The 27,600-nt window shown below is 30.6% G+C and overlaps 2 protein-coding genes across 2 annotated transcripts; one reads left to right on the forward strand and one right to left on the reverse strand.

The window, feature by feature from the left end:
- On the forward strand, positions 1 to 10,000 carry LOC145742550 (potassium/sodium hyperpolarization-activated cyclic nucleotide-gated channel 3-like). Its single transcript, XM_082560326.1, has 17 exons — positions 1 to 50; positions 1,530 to 1,667; positions 2,218 to 2,352; positions 3,371 to 3,530; positions 4,001 to 4,132; positions 4,254 to 4,415; positions 5,069 to 5,201; positions 5,405 to 5,490; positions 5,582 to 5,728; positions 5,950 to 6,070; positions 6,362 to 6,487; positions 6,713 to 6,877; positions 7,053 to 7,168; positions 7,419 to 7,501; positions 7,775 to 7,865; positions 8,069 to 8,683; positions 9,767 to 10,000. The coding sequence occupies exons 1-17, from the start codon at positions 1 to 3 to the stop codon at positions 9,998 to 10,000; spliced, it is 2,694 nt and encodes an 897-aa protein (XP_082416452.1).
- LOC145744055 (uncharacterized) lies at positions 9,744 to 27,205 on the reverse strand. Its single transcript, XM_082562149.1, has 21 exons — positions 25,910 to 27,205; positions 25,557 to 25,708; positions 25,232 to 25,346; positions 24,803 to 24,970; positions 23,526 to 23,678; positions 22,745 to 22,891; positions 22,279 to 22,404; positions 21,736 to 21,942; positions 21,449 to 21,655; positions 20,818 to 21,000; positions 19,816 to 19,907; positions 19,504 to 19,591; positions 19,181 to 19,324; positions 18,915 to 19,061; positions 18,520 to 18,828; positions 18,138 to 18,296; positions 17,759 to 17,917; positions 17,510 to 17,683; positions 17,310 to 17,427; positions 15,932 to 16,032; positions 9,744 to 15,648 (listed from the first exon to the last, which is right to left on the reverse strand). Exons 1-21 carry the CDS (start codon positions 26,190 to 26,192, stop codon positions 15,632 to 15,634), a joined length of 3,249 nt encoding a protein of 1,082 aa, XP_082418275.1. The 5' UTR covers positions 26,193 to 27,205; the 3' UTR covers positions 9,744 to 15,631.
- Positions 27,206 to 27,600: the final 395 nt, after the last annotated feature.

Genomic DNA, 27,600 nt, shown 5'->3' on the forward strand with positions numbered 1-27,600 from the left:
ATGCCGTTTCGAAGAAAGAAAAGTGGCTCTGCACTTGCAGCTTTAGCATGGTAAGGTTTTATTTAATTAAAATAACATTGCGATTTATAGGCCAAATGTTTTGTGCCGTTAACTAAACACTACAAAATATAGTTTTTAAAATACATTTTTCTAAAAGAAAATTATATTATTTTGTATTTAAAATTATAAATAAAAAGGCATTTATGCATAATGTTAAGGCAAGCGATTTTTTTATATTAAATAATTTTATTAAATTTTACAGAATAACAAAAGAAAATTTATCAAAAATTTTATAGCTATTTTATGGCAATTTAAATTAGCAAATATTTTTAACTTGCTATTTATTTGTTTATCGTGAATTTTAAATTGTTTAATTTTCAAAAAATAATCGTTACCAATATTCACATTAATACGGATGGGAACGCGCGTTTTTAATTAGAAAGCAATCTCAATTATTTAGAGGTGGTGTACAGCTACTAGCCCGTTTCTAATTACATGTAACAGCCAAACACTAATATGCTGCCAAGTTTTAAATATTCATGATCAGAGACGACACTGTAGGCTTAAAGAGATTTGGATTTTTAAAATTCTTGCGTTTGAAAATTCGTATTATGAAAAAAACAAGTATAACTAAGCATCGAAACACAATTATTTTGTTAGGCATCGAAAATTGGCTTTAGAAAATGTTATAGCCAAACTTGTGTTAATATTACAATAACGGTATGTTTAAAATTACACTCTTAGATGTAAATATGCAAAATTTAAGTCAAGCAAAAGTCAGCATTGTAATACAACACTACCACAGATCCAATTTAAACGCCTTGTTTGATAACACATGTAATCTTAATGCAGCGAATGTTTTATTAAGCTAAACACATATCAATATATAACAAACAATATTACAACAAAAACATAAGATAATAAAAAATTAACGTGTTTTTCCTGAATGTTTAACGCTATAAATATATAAAACGACACGATCTAAGGCTAGGGCCGGGTTTTGATTTCGACGGATAATCAATTTTAATCATGTAGGTCAAAAAGGGGTTCTCAGCCTTAATTAGGTTATCATGTTATAGTATACCACGCCAATAAACGAATACATATTCTGTCACGTGACCCAAAGAAGGTTAAACACAGCCATCTACAAATTTCAAATTTAATACAAAAAAGATCAAAAAAAATTCTTTCATTTTAATAAAAAAAATTCACCAGACCACATAAAAGTGTTTTTAGCTACATCAATAACCAGAAAACATATAAAAACTGAAAACAAATCGGTGTTTACCAGTTGTATCTAAAAAACCTTGTATACATACACTAAATACAAATGTAAATTGTTTGGTCCTTTATTGGTCATTGTCAAATTCCTTATATTTTAAACCAGCAAATATATTTTTTAAATGGTTTAAATATGCCCGACATTAGTAAATAAACATAGCAAGATCACAAAATCACTTTTAATTCAACTGTTCAATGCATTTAAACTAATTTTATACATTTTTAAAAAGAATTATTTTTATTTAAAGGTATACTGGCGGTTCAATGTCAATACCAGTTACAAAATTTTCACTTCGAATGTACGGCAGCGAAAAAGCTGTCGAGCAAGAACAAAAAAGACAAGAAACTGAAGGATCGTTCGTTATTCACCCTTACTCCAACTTTAGGTAATTAATTTGTGACAAAAAAATCTGAAACCAGTTAAACTAAAATCCCTTTTTATGCGGTTTATTTAAAATCTTCATTAAGTAGTTTTTTGGTGTCTTAATTATATAGTTTAACATATAGTTGGCGCATTAATTTTTTTTATGTGTACACAAAATATATATAAAATTTATTAAATTAAAAAGATTAAATTGCAAAAAATTAAAAACATACTTAAGACATTGTTGTGATGTAAAAAAATTTTGATGTAATTCACGTGACCAAAGCTTTAAAGCGTAACATTTAAAATTTTCGTCACGCAAAATTTGAATTTAATTCCCATTTTACCAAATAATTACTTTATACACATAAACAATTTTAATCTAAATAAAATTCAAATGATTAAAATCCTCAAAATTTTAACTAGTTTTTTTAAAAAAAATACATTTAAACGAATTAGAAAATTATTAATAAAAACAGCTGTGGAAAAGGCAGTTACTGTAACAAAAACCATAATTAATATACCTATAAAAAATCAATCCTAATAAATAAATATTTTTAATTTTTTTTTAGATTTTATTGGGATTTCGTTACTCTAATTCTGCTTATTATAAGCATGTTGATTATACCAGTTGCTATAACGTTCTTTAACGAAAAAATGACATCAGACACGGGATGGATTGCCTTTAATTTGTGCTTAGACTTCTGGTAAGCAATTTTATCGTATATACTGAAGGTTAATTACGTTAAATAAGCGCAGAATAACTTACACTAATAATAACACAAAACGGTATTAACCCTTAATCATACAGATAATACTGGAATAGTTACCAGAATTTTGTTAAAATTACTGAAAAAATAGTAGTTTTTCAAATAAATATATACACAAATTTTATAACACAATTTCTTCAAGAAATAGATTTACAATTTCTCTTATTTAAATTATTTAACTGTTTGTAAAAATAGTATGACATGTTTTATTATAAATTATAAATTATAATGAGCTGTAATGTTTTATTTAAGTATTTTTTAAATTTTAAAATTCATAAACAAACAACATTTTTTAATATATGCAGACATAAAAAATCAATTGTATTTTTTTTTGAACTTGAAAATTCGTCAAATAATTGAAAGAGTTCGCCGCGTAAGCCTCAGTGCGTTGCCTCTTGCATTATCTTATACATATTTGATGACCGTATAACAGAAATACACACTTTTTGTAACCTTTCATACGTCACTGAAACCGCGTATTAAAAGCTCAAGTTATTAGACTGAAAGGGTGTAAAGTGCAAGTTTAAACGCTATCTTTAACCGCGCGAAGAGTGAATAACAAAAAAACAATTTTTTAACAAGATTGCGGGGTCATATTTATAGCCAACATACAACAACACCAACTAATGAATTTTCTTGACCTATAGCACCTTATTTTTTTAAATCGCATGTCGTTGAAACAGTTCGTTTTCAGAAAAAATAAAACTTGATAAAAAAAATCCAAATGGCATAATACAAATGGCCACAATTCTAAGTTTTAAATTTGTAAAGCACATTTAAAATTGCATTATTATTCCATGAACCCCATAAAAAATAAAACCACCCAAAAATAATAACCTATCACAACTTTTCCATACAGAAATGCACTTCTTGATAGCATACATTTAAACACTAATTAAACAATCTTCATTATTTTAACAGTTAAATTTAAAATTAATTTTTTAAATTAATTTAGGTTTCTTTCGGATATAATAATGAATTTTCATACCGGAATAATTCTTGAATACGGTGATGGTGACGTCATCCTGGACTTGCGATCGATCCGGCTTCGATATCTGAAATCCTGGTTTGCAGTCGACCTCATATCAACTTTACCCGTTGATTATCTGCTACAAGTAACCCTTGACATAATAAATTAAAATAGAAATATTAATTAGTGAATTTTTTAATATTTTTGTTGAACTTGATGTGAGAAAGTCGACTTTACGACCTAAATATGGAGTAACATCCGTTCCCCCAACCCTGTCCCGAGTTGCCTTTGGCAGTTTGGAATGCTATAACTTATAATTGCCCAATAATCAAGCTGTTAAATAAGTATTGGGTCAGGGAGAGTTCATGCTCTTTAAAGCGGCCAACTTAAAGGCGCTACAGAATAAGAACAGTGGGGATCGAACCAAAGACCTCATGTAATGAAGTCAAGTGTTCTGACCACTACACAACGTGCCTGTTATTTTAAAGTCTTTAGAGAAAATGTTAGTTTGCAAAGTTATAGCTGCGTATCCTATGTATGTATAAAGTTATTATTATAATTTTTTTAATAAAATGTTGTTGTGTTTTGCAAAATTTTCTATATACTAATCCCTAGCTCACTCATGCGGACTCGGCTAGTGCAAGTGCATCAAGGGCGATGAAATTATTTCGGTTTGCCAAAATTATCAGCCTGCTACGATTGCTTCGAATTTCAAGACTGATTAGATACGTTCATCAATGGGAACAAGTAAGTATAATACTAATGTGGTAAAGTTTTGTCTTTTACAAGCAAAAAAAGACCAATAAAAACCTAACCAGAGGTTTTAAAAAATCAAAGTCTTTCTTGTAACATTTTTTACAATTCACAGATCGTTGGTATGCAATATGATCTTGCAGTAGCTGCAGTTCGAATTTTTAACCTAGTTTGTCTCATGTTGTTGATTGGACATTGGAACGGTTGCCTACAGTTCTTGGTGCCCTTGCTAAACGATTTTCCGCCCGATTGCTGGATTATTATTGACAATTTAAGGGTAAGTGCAAAGACATAAAAAATCTGTTTAATTTCCTTAAGACAGTGGCATTGGATCGTAGGGAAATGTGTCAAACTTTGCTTTGAAAACACTTAAATATGGGTTGGTATTTATTATTGCTTTTACTCAGCCTTGCTCACTTTTGTATTGAAATACTTACAGCCAAATAGTTTATTTTATGTGATCAAATATTTATATTTTTTTAATAAAAAAGATAATATATGTAAACAAACGCTGGTGAATTCGCGTAAAAACAAGGAGTTACTAAGTATGTCGGCCGGTAATCTATTGCACAAAAATTGTTTAATCCCCGGAAAATGAAAATTTCAACTTAAGATTACCAGACAGGCGTTGCCCAATATCTGGAGTCAATAAAGATATAATTTGTTCGTTTCTGAAATCGATAGTTCCAGAAACAAATTACATACAAATCGATAAAGTTTTAAACAACGTAATAACTTTCAGGAATGATCAATCAACAAATACGTCTAATAAAGTTTATCGAAAGACAACTCAACCAAAAACCAATATTAAATCAATAAATTTTTTGTAGCTACCACAAAAAACTGCTTAACAAAACTTCTTTATCGTAATTATAAATATATCATCTCTAAATTATAATATGTTTTTTTCAAAAAGTTATTTGATTTTAGGATGCGCCTTGGCCAGAGCAGTATTCATGGTGCTTGTTTAAGGCCATGTCACATATGTTATGTATTGGTTATGGGCAGCAACCACCTCAAAATGTAATGGATTTATGGATGACAATGTTGTCCATGGTATCAGGTAGGTTATCTTGATCATTTTGTTAATGTTTATAACGCTTTTGATATAAGTTTGGTTAATCTAACAAGGCGTATGTTGAGGTACAGAAACAATTTTTTATTCTGACTTATTCTGACAAAGATGTTGTGCCTAACAATATACCAAATAAAGACATTTTCTTTATTATTTTAAACTTTAAACAACAAGAAATTGTTTTATTTCAGGTGCTGTTTGTTTTGCAATGTTTATTGGACATGCGACCGCACTAATTCAATCTATGGACTCGTCCAAGAGGCAGTACAAAGAAAAGGTAGACAACGCTTTATTTAACAACATTTACCAAAAGGCCAATTCAATACACAAAACATCTAACACTTTCTATTGTTTAAATGCTTGTTTAGTATATGCAAGTTAAGGAATACATGAGATTTAGAAGATTGCCGAAGTCGTTGAGATCAAGAGTGTACGGATATTACGAGAATCGATTCCAAGGCAAAATGTTTGACGAGCAAGGAATATTGGATGAATTGTCAAATAACTTAAGAGAGGTAAAAACTTGATACATTGCGAAAAAGTTGGAAAGTTTGATAGTTTTCTTAAACAGCAGTGGTTTCGTATAACAGTTACAAACATATGTATGTCTTAGCTAACTTTTTATCCAACTAAAAAGTTTACTTTTTTAAACTTCAAAGATTTCAATATATTCATAACCTAAAAAAATTGACTGTAACTTGATCTGCAAATCTTTACTTAACATGTCTTTTTATAGGAAGTGGTAAACTACAATTGTCGGCATCTAGTAGCATCTGTCCCGTTCTTTAGCAATGCTGAACCGGACTTTGTTACAGAAGTTGTACAGAAGTTAAAGTACGAAGTTTTTCAACCAGAAGGTGAATTGACTTTGAACGAAAAAATACATAATTAACATGCAATCTGACTTCACTTTATTAAAACGACTTGGTCATTGGTTAAGGCATTGCAATATGTTAAACTAAAGCCCTTAAATACACATATGGTCAATGAAAAAAACTAGTGCGTTTTCAATTGTAAAACATAGCGAAAATTGGCCGAAACAGTGATATTAAAAGTTAATTTACAAGTGATTTGATTTATGTTGTGCAAATTGCAATTTTCTGTATATTTATCATAATAATTGCTATTACACCATGAATTATTTACAGATGTGATCGTGAGAGAGGGAGCGGTTGGAAAGAAAATGTATTTCATTCAACACGGAGTTGTCGAAGTAAGAAATAGTCAACTTACAAAACCAATTAAACGTCTATCGGATGGATCCTATTTTGGAGGTAACAACATTTAAGGGCGTAAAAAATAACACCAAAACATTACATTTAGGTGAAAAGATACACATATATATAAAGATCTTAAACCCGTTATTGACCTAGGTTAAAGGAGTATACTTTTTAAATAAACAAACACAGTGTTTTTATTTACAAACTCCAGTCAAAAAGAAACCAATACAACTTTCGTATTTTACAACCATACTCAACCATTTACATGTATTTTTTTAGAGATCTGTCTGTTGATCAACGACCGTAGAGTAGCTTCGGTCATTGCTGTTAGCTACTGTTCTACTTACTCCTTACATGTAAATGATTTTAACTACATATTATCTGAACATCCCGTGATGAGAAAGATTTTGGAAAGAGTGGCTGCTGCAAGATTATCCAGCATTGGTAAGTTTTTAGTAAAATACTTGAAATTTAAATTATGTTTTACGTTAAAATCTAAACAGTAAGTTTCAAAGTTGAAACAGGTGAAGTTGAATGTAGATACGGCACGATTGAAACAAAAAATATTATTTTAGGCTTTACCCTCAATACCATAACGTATATTTCGAATTTTTAATAGGTAAGAGCAATACTAAGTTAGAAGAGAAAGTAAAAGAGTCAACAAATTTGTTCACAAAATCAAACGAAATGGTGGAAGAAATTGTTCGGCACGACGGTACGAAAATGAACCAAAGGGTAAGTCATTAGCTTATTATAAATGTTACTAATAAGCGATGCGTTAGGGTACATTAAGCGGGTGGTAAATAAGGCAGTAACTGTGTTTAAAACATTTGCAGATATTTCATTAAAACTGTAAATAGTTCTTCTTTAGGTAATTTAACTTTTGTTAACCCTAGATGTAGAGTAACTTTAGCAATTTCAAATTGTCTTAATAAATACATTGCTTAACCTTTTTAAAGCAAATATTTATATTCTTAACCCACAGAACAGGCAAAGTCAAGTCCAACATTATCGCAAACAAGTTTCTTTGGGACGACAAGTTACACCAAAACACACCCTCAAAACAAGGTAATCCCAATCTCAAATTATTATTAGAGTTTAGATTTGTTTCAATTTAGTTGTCCCATGTTGGGTTTGTATTAGGTTAGTTTGTTGTCCCACGTGATTTTTGTATTATCTTAATCTGTTAAGAGTTTTTCTCAATAACAACTACATTCTGCATATGTTCGAATAAGCTATTTTTACCAACAGTTTTAAATAATTTTCATACTCTAAATCTCTTATCTGTAAATATACGATAAATAAACTGAAAAAAAACATAAACACCCATTTGTTTTACAGCAAATCGTGTTCTGAAACTTTCAGCACTTTAATTAATTCACCCCTTGTTATGTGTAGTAATAGAAGAAGTCAGTCTGCACTTGATGATGAGGTGAAAAAATTTATTTTTATTGCAACAATTCAAATCTAACCAAATAGTATTTTATTTATTCTGTGTAAAATAAATTTTAAGCTATAGCTAAAGAAGTACACGAAGTATTAAAATTTGTTTCTGCATAGCAAAAAATGAAGTCCAACAAAAGGAAAACAATTTTTTTTAGAGTATATGACCAATAACAATTTTATTTTTTTTAGATGGTTAAAACAATACATGATTCACCCCAGCACAACATGAACAAGCCAGCAGATGACACCAAGAGACGACCATCATGTTCGAAGAGTTTACACACTGTTGTTAAACCAATCAACAAAACATTTCTCCCAGCGTTGAGGTTTCGAAAATCAAAATTGTTATCCGGTATGTGGACCCCAAGATTGAGATTGCGTCATGGGAATAAAATGAAGGATGTTGAGGAGGCAAAAAGAGATGAGTCATACTGTTCTTTGCATAAGTATACCGACTCGGTAGCATCCTCCAGTGAAGGAGCATCCGCCATTACTTCCACAACTAGAGTGCACTCTTTATCGGAGACAGAGCTTGATGAGTCACAAAGTGATAAAAATTGGAACATAAAAAAAGAAGAAACGATTGTGGAAGTTGAGCAACGATCTTCAACAAGTTTTGACACATGCTGCCAAGACAACAGGGAGTCTGGAACAGTGATGCAAAATGGGGGTAGCAACACAAATGTGGCGTCAAAGCCAGGGCAAAAAAGTGATGCTGATGTGGCATTGTGGATTAATAACAATGATGACTTTGCAAAGAATTTAAACAATGTGAATAATAAAACACAAAATGAAGGTGACAATGTTTGTTGCTCGATGAAAAAAGAAAAATCTCCAAAATCAACAAAAAAAGAAAAAAGTTAAATATTCAAGAAAATATATTCTAATTTTTTTAATTCAAAATCTTTTAATATTTAACACTTTTTTTCTAATAAATGCAGAGTAGATATTAAAAGATTTTATATTACTATCAACTACCAACATGTTTCCAAATACTTATGTAGGATTTTCTATTTTAATTGTTCCAATAAAACACTGTGTACTTTTTGCTATTTTAAACTTCGTAAACATTTATAATGACAAGGTTATATAATTATGTTATTTTTTTTTGCTCACTACATTATTCTGTCTGTGGTTGTGTGAATGTATAAGTAAAATAAGCAAAAAAATATTAAAATATACACAATAAAAAATTGAAACAATATGTTTGATTTAAATAATAAAAATCAACAACAGCATTCTAGTAATAAATTAAATAAGCAAAGGTTTTAAGAAAATTACCTACCTTTATTTAATGATCTGTAATCGCAATTTATTGTAAAAACGAGTTGATTCTTCCAAAAGCATCATACCATTAGTTTAAAAAATTCTATATGCTCTTGGAAAATATAAACAAATTTTAATTTTAAGAATAGTCTGCAGTTTTCGGTAACTAGTCTATGTAAAATAAATTCTTTACTATATATGTTATTACTTACAATTAAAACGTATGTAAACACACAATTTAATTTTAAAATTACTGAAAGTAACATGTAAAAGTTTATAAAACTCCGAACACGTGTTTTTTCTTAGCATATTTAAAAAACGTGGATAAAAAATTCCCAATTTAGAAAATTTGTGGTATCCTTGCATTTTTTAAAAACTTTAAATTTATCCTCGAAATATTAAAACACTTTTATTGTTTAATAATTTCATAACAATTTAAAGTTGCCAACTAAATTCCAATAAATTTTTCAAATTAAAAAGTACCTATGCTTGCATTTTAATATGCAAAATGATTAAGTTATTTAAATTTTATACTTAAACTGTTATTAAGACTGACGCTAACTTATCCAAGCTTATTTCACAAGACACAATTTTTTTTCTGTACAATTTTATTTTTTAAAGCCGGCTACTAAACAAACCACTACACGCGAAATATTACACAACTGTACGACAACAAAAATACCAATTTACAGTCAATTCGGTTGTAGTGACGTCAATACAACAGGTCATCAAAATATTTACAATGAAAAAAAAAATACTGGTTTCGGGGGCGAGATGTACTACATACGAAACAATGCAAAATATTTCTTGTCCGCTAGGTTGCACGAAAGAGCAATGGGGCAAAAACCGGTTTAGTCGAATTGAAAATGTACCGAAATTTACAGAAACTGATATAGAAATATACTAATGAATGCACTTCAATATTAAAAATAAGAACGTTATATAGGAAACTAAAAAAGCACGGAATTTTAATATGGACTGATAAGGTATGTACAACAGTAAACGAACATTGGCGCCCTCAAGCGAAAAAAAATGCAATTTCGTGGAACAGAAAAGGCGGGTGTTAGAAAAAAACGCAAAAAATTTTTTGAAATCTCGAAATTTAACTTTTGAGCAAGCTCTTTTTGACTTAACCTATAAACCATATAATATTTTTGTTTGTAGGAAATACATAGGCGCCGATGTAGGGTGGTGCGAATTAAATTTAAATTGTTTATTATTAAAGTAGATTAAGTTATTGCACATAAAATTCTAGACTAATTTCGGAAAAAAAAGCGGATTTGGTTTCATCAGTGCGTGCTTGATTGTTGTATTAAATGAAAAATTGCGTCGTCGCTACAGCGAAAACCGAGTTCGGACGACAAAAAAAACGTTAGGTCAAAATCGAGTGAAGCGAGTGTCGGTTTCGGGGGCTTCCCGGTATGATGACGTTTATTTTTTTACTTGAAATGTGCGAGTTTTTAATTGAAGACGTAAAAAAAGCGAGAGAACGTATTGAAGAGAACTTTTAGTTAAATTTTAGTGCGCTTAGAAGGGGTGGTGGTAGCAGAACGATATAAATGTATGTGGCAGTTTATGTTTTTTTTATAATTATCTTTTGAGGAAAAGTCAAAGCATTTTAAGGTTCACAAGCACCGGGTTTAAACTGAAATATTTTTATGAAGTTCAACTCAATATTTTTTTTCGAAAAAAAAAAAATATTTTTTTTTTTGTAAAATGGACATTGTAAAAATGTTGGTATTGGTATAAAAAATTACTGCATGTTGAACAAATGTTTATAAAAATAAATGTCCGTGCTTGTGTTTTATTTAGTTTTCCACCTCAAACATGAACAAAAATGGCGGAAAAAAAAACATTTTCCCCCGCCATTTTCGATTTTTTTTCAAGTACGCGGGAAAAATAATGCATAGTCGGTCAACACTGGGACATTAGCATAAAATTAGAATGATGAATTTTTTTTGTAAGTTTTTTTTTCGAGATTTTCGATAAAGGTAGTTTTATGTACAAGGCGAGCGATAAATTGCATTAGACGGCAAACAAACAACAAAACACGCGCGAAAAAACAGCTGATATATTAAAGTTTATCCTCAAACGATCACGTGATCTAGTAACATAAGATAACAAACAGTGCTCGGTAAAAAATTAAAGTGATTTAAAATACTGCGTCCAAAAACGAAAAGAAGTTTTAAGATAAGTTTGGATGTTATTTTTTAAAAGCAATATACCGAAATAAGTTATTATGATGTCATGGATCACGTGGGTATGACGTCACCTCGAGGTGACAAGTATTTTGCGTCGCGAATGACGATTGTGTAACAGATAAAAAGGTTATGTTGAAAATCGTGAAAATTCGAAAAAAAATTTTTGGAGTGTTTTTTTAGGGTTTGTAATTTTTTTTTACCTAACTACAACAATTGCAGTTTGTTCTTTTAATAAAAATAACCTTGAAGATGGTTTTAAGACCGGCAATGCACTTTTGCTGCTATCATTACACTACAAGAAAAGAGCCGCACAAATGCATAGACTTTTTGGCACAAAAAATTAACTTCCAAAAACAAGGAAGCATTTTTTTTCATTTGACTTCAAGTTGCTATGTCAGATCGGGTACATATAAAACACACGCAACATTTTAACTAACCAGAAATTGCACAATCAACAAGGCAAAGCCGCGTCGCGCTTTTTTTCGGCGATATATAAAAAACGATATTTTTTTGGTGCGACGCGGCTGAGCGAAAAAAGTTTAAAAAAAAAGTACGTTTTTCGAACCTTGAAATATCTCGAACTATGGATTTTTAGAGTTGATTTTGGCCTTGTTAATGCAGTACACTTAGAGTGTATTTAAATGGTTTTAAACACACGCGAATTGAATTAAACATACGATGAAGTTTGAACAGCAGCAAAGTAGAAAAAAACAAACAAAACGGAGCTGGAATTCAAAACAGAACACCTTGGCGAGGGAACAACAGTGATTGGATGGCAAACAGCTTGCAATATTTTCATTGGTCGACTACAGTCACGCGGCCGTTCGAATCACGCGGCTCTTACTTACTACTACAAAAAAAAGAGAGAGCGAACGACGACGAAGAAGGCAATCCGGCGCTGGCCGAGAGGTGGCGCTATATATTTTAATAATCTCTCGAATTCGAAAAGTTAAGTTTAAAAATGGCTTCAGAATAAAACGTCATAATTGATTGCGTAGAGGCATTTACGTATAACAACAGTTAACAAAATTGTTTCCGAGATATGTTTTTAATAGGAAAAAATTGCTATATGTTATGTAAGTGTGTTGTTGATTTTTTTATCAAAATTGAAGATTCTGTCAAGTAGAAAATATAGAATAGACGAAACCTTGCAACTGATGTTTTATTATTTTACTGCACAACGTAATGGTGTGTACCAGTCGGCTTTCGAAATGTGCAAAAAAAAACTCAAAAAAAACGGCAATTATAATTCGCCGCTATATAGTTAATGCTGAACTAAAAAGATATCTAAAAAATGGAAGTTTTGAATATGCTACAGTCTTGGAATACAGCCTATCACCATAAAACTACTTCTAGTAAAAAAGTAACCCCCTTTATTAATGGCATATAAAGTTAACATGAAGAATAAATACTGTTTTGAAAAAATAGCGAACTACATTGAAAAATGCACCCTTTTCTGAGATGGATAATAACAAGATAAGATATGTTATATGGATTGTCGTCAATTGTATATTGAGAACGCAGTTATAACAGAACATTATCGACAAAAATGTAAAACTAAAAAAGTACAAAATACCGCGACGACCAAAAAAGTCGATACTCCAATATCAGTTAAAGTGTTACTTAAATAAAAGTCACGTGACATACTTATGCGGGGTCACGTGACCTCGAATTCGGACATTGTGGCTTAGACTCCTTTTTCGACATTAAAAAAAAAGATGTTATTATTTAAATTAGAACATCAAAGGCACGCGCGAAAAAAATTGCTACCCTAGTAAAAATACACTGAATAAAGTTAGATAAAATACGGGGTTTATAATATGGAGACAGAAACAGCACGTTCACAAAATTATCATAACTCAAATCACAGTATAGAGAAAAAAAATTTTACGTATTTGAAAAAAAAATTTTTTTTTTTTTAATTTTAAAAATGAAGAATTCGTAAGGCACAGACAGGACACAATGTTCGAATTTTTAGGGGGGGTCAAGTCACCCCCCAGGTTGTTCGACCGTGCGCTATTCCTGAAAAATGTTAAGCAGAATGGCACAGACTCTAAGTGTTATAATTAATTAACCAGTTTATTTATTGCACTAACACGCATATGTATCTTATACGCTGTAGTCTATTTAATATACTACATGAAAAAAAACTAACTTTTGTGTAAAAATTCAAATTCTAAAGTTCAAAAAACTGCCATTGTTATAAAGCTATCAGACGACTTAATATGATAGAAAACCCTTTGGTTAATTTTGGATGCAATATAAAACCGCTTGACATAATACGCAATAGCCTTTCGCTCTTTAAGTGTGGGAAAGGGTTAATATGTAGATAAAGGTAAGCGTTTTGGTGTAATAATAAAAGTTGGCCAAAGTAGGCAGCACGACGTAAGTATAAGAAAGCTCATGTAATTTGCATTCGACTTAATATGGTAAAAACTTGGTAATTATAATTCTCTTTTTAAGTTTTGCACTGGTTTTTTTGTTGTAACTAGTAGGTTATGACCGAAATATGCGCGTGGTGTAAAGTAATAGAAACACTTGGAGTAGGCAATTGCAATCGAAATAAAAAAAGAAATTTGCATAGCGGTTCGACTTGCCAACAGTTTAAACTATCAATATACCCATGGTCGAAAAACATGGCAATTTTCTCTCAAAAATAGGTTGAAAATTGTTTTAACTTTAACTTTTGCGCCGAATCAGGCGTTGTATATATGTTAGGCGCTATAGCTATGAAGGTTTGATCGTTTAGGCAAAATTTCGGCTTATAACAAAAAAATGTGGCTTAAATTTCGTTCAGAAATGATTTTGGATTTCTCAAAAAAACAATAATTATTCAGCATTGCACTTTATAAGGAACACAGGATAACGGGGACACCTAGCGGCCGCAACGTTTAGGTCGAGCGAACGTTAGTGGGCGCCGGCGTCTCGGTGAAAAGCGTCGTCGCAAGGTCTTACTTCTAAAACTTCGAAAATGGAATAAGAACAGGGTTCAAAAAGGTAAAATTAAAATCAAAACACAAAAAAGGTACAAAAACGGAAAAAACGCGTATCTCAAAATCGTTAAAGTGCAAGCGCATATAATATTCTAGTTTAGACGACTGAACGCTATTTAGCACCGAGAATGGAGTTTGTCCCGTAGTTCTAAGTAAGTAGTATTGCAAAAAAGGGATTTTTATAAAAAAAAAATCAAATTTTCAAGATATCGCCTTTACGTATTTAAAAAAAAATGCCACGCAAATAATTAACATCTGAACCAAAGTTACCCCTAAGATTTTAAGTTCATATTATTAATCTATATTAAAGCCAGTTTTTGCCCGTGTTAACACATACATTATTAATTAAGTACACCTTCGCAAAAATTGATATTGTATAGTGATATTTGCAACAATACGTTAAACATAATAATAAGAATATTAACAAGAACAGAGGGTGGCAAGGAACAATATTATTAATCTATAGCACACTTGGTAACAATTGCTCTTGGGCGCTCTGCGCAGCGGCGGCAGAAGTACACACACAAAAATACTTGTATGAGCTCGCGCCGTGTGTGTGTATGTCCGTGTGTGTGTGCTACCCGCCGTTGCGCAGAGTGTGTAAAAAAGAAACAGTTTTGTACGGGGCGCGGATACAAAATGGAAGAACTCGACTCGCGAAACTATATATCGAAAAAAAAAAATAACGAACGATTTGGAATGCTTATTAACACATTGGTAAAATAAATGGGGTTGTTATTCAACTGGCAATTACAAGCGCACAACGAAATATTTTTTTTTTGTTTTTTTTTGATTTTTTTTTCGCCGTGACATGTTAAAAAAAATTAAATAACAACGTGCGTCGTGCAAAGGGAAAATATATTACTAGTAATAAGAAAGGGAACTACTACAACTAAGGGTTAAACTGTCATAGATAATAATAAGGTGGATTGAATACAGCAACCAATTCGCTTAAAAAAACGTGATTTCTCTTTTTCTCTCTCACTTCGAGAGTGAAAAACGAGAGAGGAGCAAAAAAGAAAAAGACTCCGCAAATTATTAAGAATAATAATATGAAAATATCGGCTTTATAAGACTGCACGCACATATTTTAAACACACACGCATTATTATTATCATAAATACTTGTTAGATGACTTCAAGGAAAGAAGGCATGAAAAAGGGCAACCGAGAGAACACTGCAACGTTGTTTTGGCCTTTGAGTAAGAAAAAAGCTGAACGAGAGAAAGAGAGAACGGAAATTGGGTCGCAATGGATTGTGGGTAAATGTTGTGCGACGCCATCTTGTTTTTTTTAGTCGTTCGTATTCACTGCAATAAAAATAGAGAAATATTGAGTTTTCGACATTCGGAATTACGCATTTCCTTTCGCTTTGCAGGTCACGTGATGTGTTTAAACGTTGGCCATTGACGTCACGAAAAAAATGCGGCTTTATCACAAAATGTAAATAAAATAACAAATATTTGAAAAACAAGTTTGCGATGTTTGTCAATTCTGCAAATTTTCAAGTAAATTATTTGTAAAAATAACCACCAAAAAAATAACAATTTGTTATATATTATTTAAAATAAATTAAAAGTTACGAAAACTTACGGAAAATATTCTTGAGGGTAGATTCGATACCCGCCAAAGATGTCGATGTCATCATAGGGTCAAAACCAGTTGGTGGGGTGATTACCCTGGGTGACGTGGAGCTAAAAATAAACAAAATGGAGGGTTAGGGGTAAATCATAAAAACAATTCGAAAAAATTATAAATTTACAATATTTTTAAATTAAAATGTTTTTTAACTGCTAAAATATGAAAATTAGTTTATTTCTTGCATCTTTAATTTCGGTAATCTGCAAAAATAAATTAAAAAAAACCAACTAAAATCCAGTATTTATTAAAACCAAATAACACATTTTTATCATATTACAAAGCATTTAAATATACATTCAACTTAATGTGCCATTCTCAACTTTAAATCACACTTAAACAACAATTGGTGCTTGTAAAGGGTTTAACATTTAAAAATGAGGTTAAGTGCTAACATGGGATTAGAGTAGGATTGGTATAAGAGTACTTAGTAGTGATTGCTTTATTTTTGTTCAAGGGTTATTTAGGTTTAAGAAGGGCATGTGGTGACAGCCTGACAACAGAATTAAATGGAATGATAGGTTTGGTATATATGTAAATCTGCATACCATAAAAGATATATTTTTTAAAGAACTGTTTGTGATTTATGTAAATGCAAATTTTTTTTCGTGATACAACAATAACATTGCAATTATATTAGCAAATATCATTATAAAACTGTAATATTTTTTGGTAAATTATTGGCTATTATTGGTTTTTAAAGCTTACGTTTTATCTTTAAAAACTAAATATTTTGTTTACCAATTCTTGCTAATTTACATACTAGTTTTATATGAAGGTTTGTTAAAATTCTCATACATTCTTTTGTTGACACATGAGAATTAATAATAAACTGTTGATTATTAACCTATATGTACATAAAACTAAACCCACACAAAAACTAAATAAACACAAAACAACAAAGCATAAACACAAACTATAACTTAATTAAAAATCGACCAAAGCCTTACTTATTATAATAAGGTTATTGCATTTAAACCAACAAAACACAAATGTATTTTAAAATATAATCCCCTATATTTTTCTATTAGTAATTTTATTTAATTACATTTATATGGTGCAACAACACCTAATTTGGAATAATTAATAAACTAATGCACATACAAAAGGAAATCTTTTTAAAAGTTTCCATGTGTGAAAAATATAGAAATTTTAAAATAAGATACTAAAACAATAAAGCCTTAAACCCCAAAATCGAATTAAAAAATTACAATTTGCAACAAGTTCTTATTTTAAAGACAATATTTAAACAAAAAAAAGTTTTATATTAAATTAACCAAAAACCTGTAACGAAACAATTCAATAAAAATTACCTAAATGCAATTTAACTTACTTTGATGAAGCTTTTGACCCGAAAGAACCCTCTGTGGGTGAGTTGTCCCCAAATCCTGAGTGTGAGTGAGAGACGGGTCGAGATGGGGCTCGATTGAAACTTTGGCTGGGTACGTTACCTTAAAAATAAAATTTTAAATAAGTTTTTATAAAAAAAATTTAAAATTTATTTAGCTTTTTTTTTGAAATAAATTTCTTTACCAGTTGATGAAGAGAAGAAATTGCTTGTGCTCCAAGGATCTGAGCTGATAGAAGCAGACCTGCTGGAGGAGCTTACTCGCGGAGCATTGCCCCCTCCCCATGGTTCACTGGATGTGGGTGAAAAAGGCCCCCAGGGTGAGTAATCAGATGTGGAGTTACGAGTCGCCAAATCACCTAAAAAAAAGATTTAATTTTTTGTTTGATTTTTTTTTAACTTTTTTAAATTTTTTTTTATTGAGTTTTTTTTACTTGAGTTCGGCCATGCATTTTCCGGAGCAGCAGTGGGAGGAGCACTAGGTGGCGGTGTTGGTTGCTTCCATGTCACAGGTCCCCCAGAGTTTCCAGAGAGGAATTTCTCTTTTCCTTGTTGGAGAAAGATCTGCTTCATCGTGTCAAGTTCACCAACGCCTGTAAAAAAAATGTCCTATTTATAGGTTTGCAAAATAAATAAAACTGCCATTTGTGGTGCCCGGCTAAATTACTAAAAGAAAATATTAGTTGAAATTTGTGACTTTTATTAAAACAATTAAAATCCTGACCATACAAGGCAGGTTATCAACTAGTAAAAATAAAACTTGAAAACATAGGCCGAAATAAAAAAATCTATAATAAATCTGCCAAAACTAACCAATAAAAAGGTTTCTTATTTCATTGTGAACTGAGTTTGCGAAGACTTCTCTGAAACCTCGTAAAAACGAGAGAGCCAAGTCGTATCTCTGTTTCCATAGCAACTCAAATAACTCGGAGACGCAAGTGTAAGCATGCTCAGCACTGTCCTTGTCTAAACCTGAAAAAAAAGTAAAAGGAGTTTAAAAAAAATTAAATAACTATTTTCAAGGAAAAAGGTTACAAAATGCTTGAAAATGTTTTAAGTGGAACTAAAAAATAAGGAAAGCCTAAAATATGTTTTTTTTTTCTACAAAATGTCAACCAAATACTTTTTTACACTCTTTTTTATCTAGTTTTGTATAAAAAATTATATTTTTGAATAAAAATGATTTTATAATTACCTGCAGGTGACATATCAGAAGCTGGCACATAACCATTATGAATTAACCCCAATAATTTCTGTTCGGCCGATTTCCACTGCCTTAATAAATTCTCCACGATTGTTTGCTGCGTGGAGCTAGCTCCGCTTCCGGAGGACACAGAATTGCTTCTGTTTATCAACTTCCCGTTCATCCCAAGAGACTGAGAACCTCCGCTACCGCCTCCAATGAGTCCAAAGTCACGAGAAAGTCCTCCGGAACGAGGATCTCTGGAGTTGGACAAACTAAACGCATCCAGACTTGTCGGCTTGTTTGGCCAATGATCGGCAGCTAAAAAATAAAAAACATTTTTTTTAATTATAAATTCCAATCAAACTTTCAAAATATATAAAGATTTTAAAAACAAGAGTTAATACCTCCATTTACTCCCCATCCACTTGGGGTCCTTGTTAGTGGGGTCTGTTGGGGTAAACTGTCCAGAGTCGGGGGTTGTCCTGACCATGACCCATATGAACTCATTCCTTTTCCGCTCTGAGAGGGTAATTTGCGCTCCAAAGCAGCAGCTATTCAAATAAAAATTAACTTCACTCAATACACTTGCACTTAATACCCACTTACTACTCAATACCCCTACTTTACTCGATACCCCAATATTGTAAACATATAAAGGAAAAATTATTACCTTGTTGGAGCTTACTCCAGTTAAGTTGATCCTGGAATTGTGCAGATTGATTAAAAGTTCTGGTGGAAGGTTCGTACCCGTTAACTGTGTGCTTCCATGGAACAGTTAATATGCTTTCATTCGGCGCATCACCCCAGCCTTGATCTGTTAACAAAAAACAGTTTTGATAAAAAATTAATTTTTTTCTCACAACTTTGTCAACTTTAGAATTATGGCATTGTATTAAGGACTCTATATAATATCTGTTTTAAATTTTTTTTAAAGGTGGCATAAACTTGGGTTATACCCTAACTTGGTCTTTGGTGCAATGATATAAAACTTACATGATTGGGGTAGGCCTGCAGCAAAATTACTCGACGGATCGTCAGGAAAACGCCCAACCAAACTGTTTGGAAATCTCTGGTCATATAACTAAATTAAAAAAAAAAAATTAAAAATAATAAAATTAGGCAAAAAATAAAATAAAAAAATTAAATTATAAATATACAATCAATTTGTCTTTAATGTTATTTTTGGAATAGGTATTGACAATTTTTGGATTTTTTTCAAAAACAACTTAAAGTAGGGCAAATTTGGAACTTAAAAATAACTAAAAAAACACAAGCTTTTTAAATTTAATCAATTAAAATATTTACTTGTTTTTGTGTAATTGGTCTTTGATAAAGGCTTTCAGGTAGCATACCACCAGCACCTCCATTTCTAAGCTCATCAATATCAAGTTGCCCTCCTATAAAAAAATTAAATTTAAAAATAAAAAAAAAATTCCATTTTACATTAGGCCCATTTGTTACAGCTGTCTAGTATTTGTGTGTACCTTTTAGCAAGGCAATTAATAATGTATATCCTATAGTATATGCTTAAATGTAAACACAGGCTCATGTTATTAATAGTTTTTATGGGAGATACAGATAGGTTTAGGACATTACATGCTCATAATGTCATAACTGCACGTTGTTATTTCCTGCCAGTGAACAGAATCTAATAAGATTAATGAACCACTGATGCAACAAGTAATCAGACAGAAATTTACGAGAGAAATCAATCAATAAAATTGCAAAATGATAAATAAATGCTTTAAAATCAATAGAGCAATGTCCATTAAAAAAACGAATTAATTTAAACAAATACTTTAATAATAGAAAGTGTACAGCTAAAATGCAGTACAAAATAAGGTCAAATCAGTATTTTTTTTTAAATATAAAAAAAAATTAAATCCAAATATAATTTCTAAAATGACTAAATGACTAAACAGCCCATAACCAACATACAAATTTGTCACATATAACTCAATAGCACAGGAAATTGTAATATCCTGACACTACAGACACAATTACATAGGTTTGCAATGCTGCAAATGCTATATAGACTGTATTGTTTATTGTATTTAAATAAGCATTGTATTTAAATGAGGTCAAAATTTCAGCTCGAATTTAAATGCTGTCAATTTCCTTTCCTTATAGAGTTATAGTTTATGATTAGTCCATGTTTTGTTCAAAATTAAAATACTTTCACAATTTTTTTTTCAATTCTAACAGTTCTTAAAAATTTAAAATTTTTCAGCAAAAAAAAAAAAAAAACTAAAACAAATTCCAAAATTACAAAAGTTTCAAATAAAAACATAAAAATATTAATTTTACCTCTGCTTCGGAGTCGAGCCATTTCAAACTGGAGTTTGAGTTGTTGTTGTGGGCCAGCAATGGGAGGATAGCATACGCTTTCCTTGGTGACAGGAGGATGCATGATAGCACTGTTAAGAGAGGCTGAAGCAAATGCTGCAGTTAAAGCTGGGTTCGCTAACTGACTGAATTCACCATAAGTTGCTAAAAAAAATAAAATAAATAAATAGTTTTTAGGTAAAATTGGTAATTTCAACAAACATTTACGGTTTTAAATGACTAAATTTACTATAAGTTGCTAAAAATAAAGAAAAAAAAATATAACCTTGCGATAAAATTGTTAATTGTGACATACATTTTAAATTTTTCTTTTCTAATTTACATTATGTTTGCAACTTACATGTTGACAAATTAAAAATACCATTTTAAGTAGAAAAAATCCATTTCTAATTTAACTTAAATTTATCACTATATATATAATTCTTGAAAAATATTTTAATGATTTAAAAATTTATTTACATCTCAATATATCTGTAACAACTACGTTAATTTTACAATTTTAAAAATTACTGCTAAATCAAAATGTCAAGGAGATTTTACATAAATTAATCTGTGCAAGTAGAAATGTGTTTATTTATTTATTTTAACTTACATTTAATGGGTTGAAGTACTTGAGACATTGGCGGAATATATTCACCAAAAACGTTGCTTATCCTTGCTAGATCATTCTTCGAAGCGGGAGGTTTTATTGCATCAGGAGGCAATTCACCCCTGAAGACTTTTCCCATCTCACCCATGGGTCCGATAGGAGGGTAACATTCGTAATTACCAGGTTTCTTTTCACCCTCTTTTTCTCCATCTAAAAAAATACATTAATAAAAAAAACTTGCAGAAAAAAATTTTCTAAAATTTGAGAAATTTTTTGAAAAAAAAACTTACTTATGGGTTGTTGTGGTTTAGGTTGCTGATTATTCACTGTGTTTGGGATATTGGTCATTGTGACAGCTTGGGTTATTGTCGGGGCTGGGATGTGGGAGATCGGGGGAGGAGGTGGTTCGACCCTCTCTACTACTGGAGGTGTGGGGGTCGGGGCTTTTTCAGCCTTTTTCAACAAGGAAAATGGAAAAGTGGGTTTGGGTACATCATCTAAAAAAAATTTTTTTATTATTTTTTTTTAATTTTATTAAATTAGTAATTTAAATAAAAGGGCAAAAATAAGAGTACGAACAATAAAAAATTAATTTATTATATAATAAAATCTAATTTTTAAAACCAAATTACATAATTTTTCTATAAAATCCATTTTTTTAGCTTACATTTATATTAAAATGTTAAAAATTCTTTACAAAAACATGACAAACATACAAACAATCTTCAACATTTTCAAACTATAAATCATCACTATTAACTGTAACCTAAAATCCACAGAAATCAGATTGTTTATACTAATCTAATTAGCAAGCTTATTTAAAGTAGCTTTACCTGGCATTGCTGAGATTTTATCGGTCTTTAAAACTTGCTCGAGGGCACTCAGCCAGTCGCCGTAGCTCAAAATCTTGTTGGCATCGATGTTAAAATAACAAGCGACTGCATCGAGATACTGTGTGGCTGTGAATAAAGTAAATAGATAAATAAATAAATGCTAATTGGTTTCAATTCGTTACATGAAGTAGAAAAAAAAATTGGAAAAAAAAGTTTTGTAAAATTATAATGTAATAACTTTATGTAAATTCTAAAAAAAATTAATCTCAAAGAGTTATTGAATTCTTATTTTAAAAACTTAATTTTTTTATTGTAAAAAAACATTTTTTTCAATGTAAATAAAACAAAAAATGAACATTTATTAAAAAAACAGAGAACACTAGTTTTTACAAAACTGATAAATTTTAAATAACTTAGAAAAATGTTTCATAATGCTCTATTTAAATTTAAATTTACATTTACATACCTGTTAAGTTAAGAACCTCGCTGACAGCGATTTCAAAAAATGGTTTATCATCAAGATGGTGTTGAAAGCAGGATAATCGGGCCTCACTTAAACTCAAATAAACCAAACCAACACCAGATACATGCATGTAAGATTCTTTTACCATTCCTAGATAACAAAATAAACGCAAAAATTAATAAAGTCGTCAAAAATAAAAAATTGTTATAAAAATTTGTTTAAAAACTTTACAATACTGTGTTCATAGATTTTATTTTGTCCAAAAATTTTGAAATTTTGTAGGAAAAATACAAATTGTATATATAAAAAAATTTATATTTTGAGCCACAAAAATTATATAATATTAACTTATAAGAATTTAAAATAGATAACATTATATTACGTCAACCATTCTATTTCTTTTACATATTACTATTGGTCTATTACACAGAAAATAAAATATATATATACGAATATTGAATTTCTTAATTAAGTGTAACTATAATACGTAGCTCTTATATTACTAAAATTATGTTTCATTTTGTATCAAATTTCACCTTTATGAGCCAATGTTTAAACTGTAATCACCCTTAAGGGAATTGTAAAACAAATATATTCAAAGCGAAACTAATATTAACACACAATTTTTATAAAACCAAAAATTATCAAAAAAAACATTCACAACACCATAATCTAGATTAATTAGCACATTAAGAGTAAAGCCTTTACTGCTTACATAATGTATGGTTCTTGTATATAATTAACCCTTATTATAACATGTAATTACTAGCACATAAGCACTTACCGCAGTTAAGTATCTTGGCCACATTTTGATCGATCATCGTTGGATATTTTCTTTTGAGTAGGTTGTATTTAGTGTATAGTACTAAGTTGACCCAGTCCATAACAGTGTCCATGTTGTCGTGTTGAAGGTAAGTAAAGGCAACTGTATTGCCATCTGTGTAAGAAAACAAAATTATTTAAAAATAGATAATTTTTTACTTTTACTGAGTGTTAAGCATATATATATATCATAATGGCAATATTTTAAATTGACTAATTGCAACAGTCGATTTTCTTCTGAAAATGTTGTTCAGAAAAATAAATTATCATAAAAAAATTTACAAAAACAAAAGCATGTATATATATATAGTTGTAGAAAACTGAAATGTTTAATGTTAGTGTGTAAAAAATACCAGCTATGAATCACTACAAAATAACCCTACAAAGCAAAATTTTATAAAGTTCAAAATATTTACATTTCACCTACAGAACTTAGCTTGCATTATATTGATAACAAATAAATTCCTTAAAAAAAAATTATTTTTTAGTAAATAAAATAAAAAATATACATTTCTTATGTATAAAACAGCAGAGGCCTATTAGAATTCAAATGTTTACTTTAAAAATACAAATTTGAATTGCCAATTTAAATACAATTTCAATGAGTAATACTTTCCAAACAAAGAGATAAAAGCGTAATAGTTACACCACGTCCGCCGTAATATTTATTTTTATAACCTTTAAAATAAACGGGTTTTATTTCCGACAGGAAATATATTAAAACTCGTTCACACAATGGGATTATAACAAAGGAGAAATTTATGGGTGGCAGTTTATTATTATTATAAAATAGGCTCGAATCAAAACAAACAAAACAATAAATTTTATATTTCTTTGATTCTATAACATCCAGCAATAAATTCTTATAAGTTAAATGGGCCTTGGCGATTTGTTTTTCAATATGTTTGTTGCATAACATATGAAAAGAATTTTACCAATTAAATACAATGTAACTAACTATTATCAATATTGATTTTTATAAGGTATATTGTACTTAATATAAGTAGCCTAACTCAACCTCTTAGGTTTATTTAACTAATTTGTTTTTTGTATAAGACAATCTGTATATAATAAAGCTTAGTGAACCGATTTATAAGCCTAAAAAATAAATAAAACCTCTGTTTGTGGTGTGCGGATAAGTTATAGTAGGCAAATATTAGTTTAAAGCGTCCATAATATAACAAATACAATCCCGACTGTAGGACAGGTTATTCACAAGGACTAGTAAATTTAACTTGCCATTTGAACCAGGTATTCTGTAGGTTAGTTGTACTCCATTTTCGTGACCTATTCTCTTAGAGTTGACCACTAATGTTTCAATGCATTCTACTGGAACTTCCTCGTTTCTAACATCAGAGGTTAGATATAAAGTGTCACTTTGCAGCACGGCACAACACGGGTAATTTCCTGATAAAAAATATTTTTAAAAAAAAGTTATATTTAGGATTTTTTTAAGGGTAGTTGTGAAAAAAATTACAACAAAAACTGGTAATTTTGAAATCTATTGTACCATTTATGTAATAATTGCTAATTAATTTAAATATATTATTTAAATCCCCTCAGAAAGGCTATTGCATCAATTTTTGTAAATTGCTAAGCCTTTGAATAACCCTGGAATCTTAAAAGTGGCTAATATTCTAAGTTAGTCAAACCACAATTATTTATTACCTTTTCGCATTGGCCGTGTGAACTGAATTCCGATAAATGGCTTTTTGGTCGCCATTTTTGGATTTTCTGCAGCATCGCCGTCATTTCCGCTGTATTTGCATTTAATCCAGTATTCCTTAAAACATTGTTAAAAGATTGCGTTATGAAATCACCCACAAAACCACATTATATACATGACATAACCATAAAAAAAGGAGTAAAATATTAATACTCAACTCAGAACACTAGTAACCGTATCTTACCAATAAAACCATGCTTTTTACAAAATTTACTTTATATTTGCATACTATTTTGTTTTAAACCTCAAGATATTAATAACAAATACCTTAAGCTTAATGCCATCATTTCCTGATGGGCGATATTGCCACGCCGGCGATTTACCAAGTAGGCGACTGTTTGTCCGTTTGTTGCCATTGGCACGGATTTGTGCAATATCCTTGTCTTCCCAAAGGTTTGGAAGATGAGTGGATAGAATTCCTGTTAAAAAATGAAAAAATAATGTTGATGTAACAGTGTAGTATCAAGAAAAAATTAAAATCTATAATTGGTAATAATGGCAACAGGAAATATAAAATATTTATCTTTATAAGCCCAGTCTAGCAATAAAAACAATTTAAATGACACTTTTCTCTCTTAAAAACACAATAGCATGAGAAAATGTATATTTAATTAAATTACCCTTAAGTGAGCTCTCATTGTTCGAGCTGCTATTCTCTGGTGACTTGTAGTGGTTTTCATGTTCGATGTGAACCAGTTTGCAGTCGTCACACACTAAAATTCCGTACGACAACACAGCCCATGCGTTGTCTATGCCTAATAAGGCTCCACAATCGGCACAATTCTCATTGCCGGGCTCTTTAAGAAGATCGAATATTAGCAGCGATTTTGCCGAGGTCTCGGCGGGTACACCCCCGGGCATTGGCATGCTAGGGGGCAAAGGTGGATACTCTGAACGCATCATTTTTAGTCAGATTTTTTTTTGCTTTTTTGTTTTTTTGTAATGGGCAAATAAAGCACCAAATATGGGCACAGTGCTGTTGGGGGCAAGCGTCACACAAAAAAAGTTTTAAATATCGAAGAAATGTTCAATCTCAAACGCGATTTTTTCTTGAAGACGAATCCACACGTAGCTAGCAGCTAAGCGTGTTATACAAAATTGTCAATGCACTCAAAAAATTTAACACAGTTCGATCATTGCATGTTCAAATCAATATATAAATAAGGCGATAAGTATAGTACAAAAAAACTGATGTGTGTGTTAGTGTGCTACTTTTTAAAGGAAAACAGTGTAAAAGAAACGAAAAATAATTGTCCGATAATTAAGTAGTACCTACACTAGCAATGGTAACTTCAGTCCTGAGAAGTGAAAAAAAATTGTAGCTCGGCAAAATCAAAAAAGTGATTTTACGCAAGGTGTATTAAGAATGACAGCATAATAGGAAAAAAAAAAAACACAATCACAATTTGTCATATGCTGGGAAGATGTAAATTACGAGAACACTGCACTTCCCAAGAAAACTAAAATAATGGAAAGCAACAAATTGGCAGCAAATAGGAATCCACAGTGTTTAATGAAAAAAATAAACGACGATAATAAGAGGGTAGCTTTAAAATACAGAAATATGAAAAATGTACATACCAATTACACTAGGAAATATTACAGTCATAAAAGACAAGAATGTTTGAAAAAAAACGGCGCGGAAATCGCCGTCTAAGAACCGGTCGCTGCACTTTATAATAAATAAAGTGCAAATTACAGTGCAGTCCTGAAGGGCACTATTGCATCTGTGCCCCTGGCTGACTTGCTTGGAGTAAAACTGATGAAACTGAAGAATAAAAGTGCGAAAAACACAATGAAAAATAGTATGGAACCTTTGCAGAGAGGAACCTCAAAAATGCTTCTTGTAGTCAATAAATCGTTTGAAAATGCAACACTTGCCTTCAAAACAGAATAAACAAGCCCAAATTTCTCTTATTGCTATTTTAAAAACAAACAACATAAAACATTTTAATTATTGATTATTAATTGAATTGTCTAATTGTCAGATTGTTCAATTATAAAATAAATAAGCATGAAAAAAATTAAAAAAACTGTCTGTCTGACTTTAAATACATTTGCCAGATAAAATATGCTGTCTGACAATCGGACGGTAACCGTCGGGCAGGCTGACAAATTAAATTAAAAATGCAATTTTATCATAATTAGTCAGACGGTGCAAAAAGCTAATTTAATATCGTACCCAAAAACCTTAAATCTTCTTCTAAGTTTAATCAATAAACATATTTTCAAGCGAGCAAATAAAACTCAAAGTTAGGCTAAACATTTTGGCAAAATAATAAAAACACAACCTGACCTCTGCACTGCACAA

The sequence above is a fragment of the Corella eumyota genome, chromosome 2 (genome assembly GCF_963082875.1).
Source record: "Corella eumyota chromosome 2, kaCorEumy4.1, whole genome shotgun sequence".
Lineage (NCBI taxonomy): Eukaryota > Metazoa > Chordata > Ascidiacea > Phlebobranchia > Corellidae > Corella > Corella eumyota.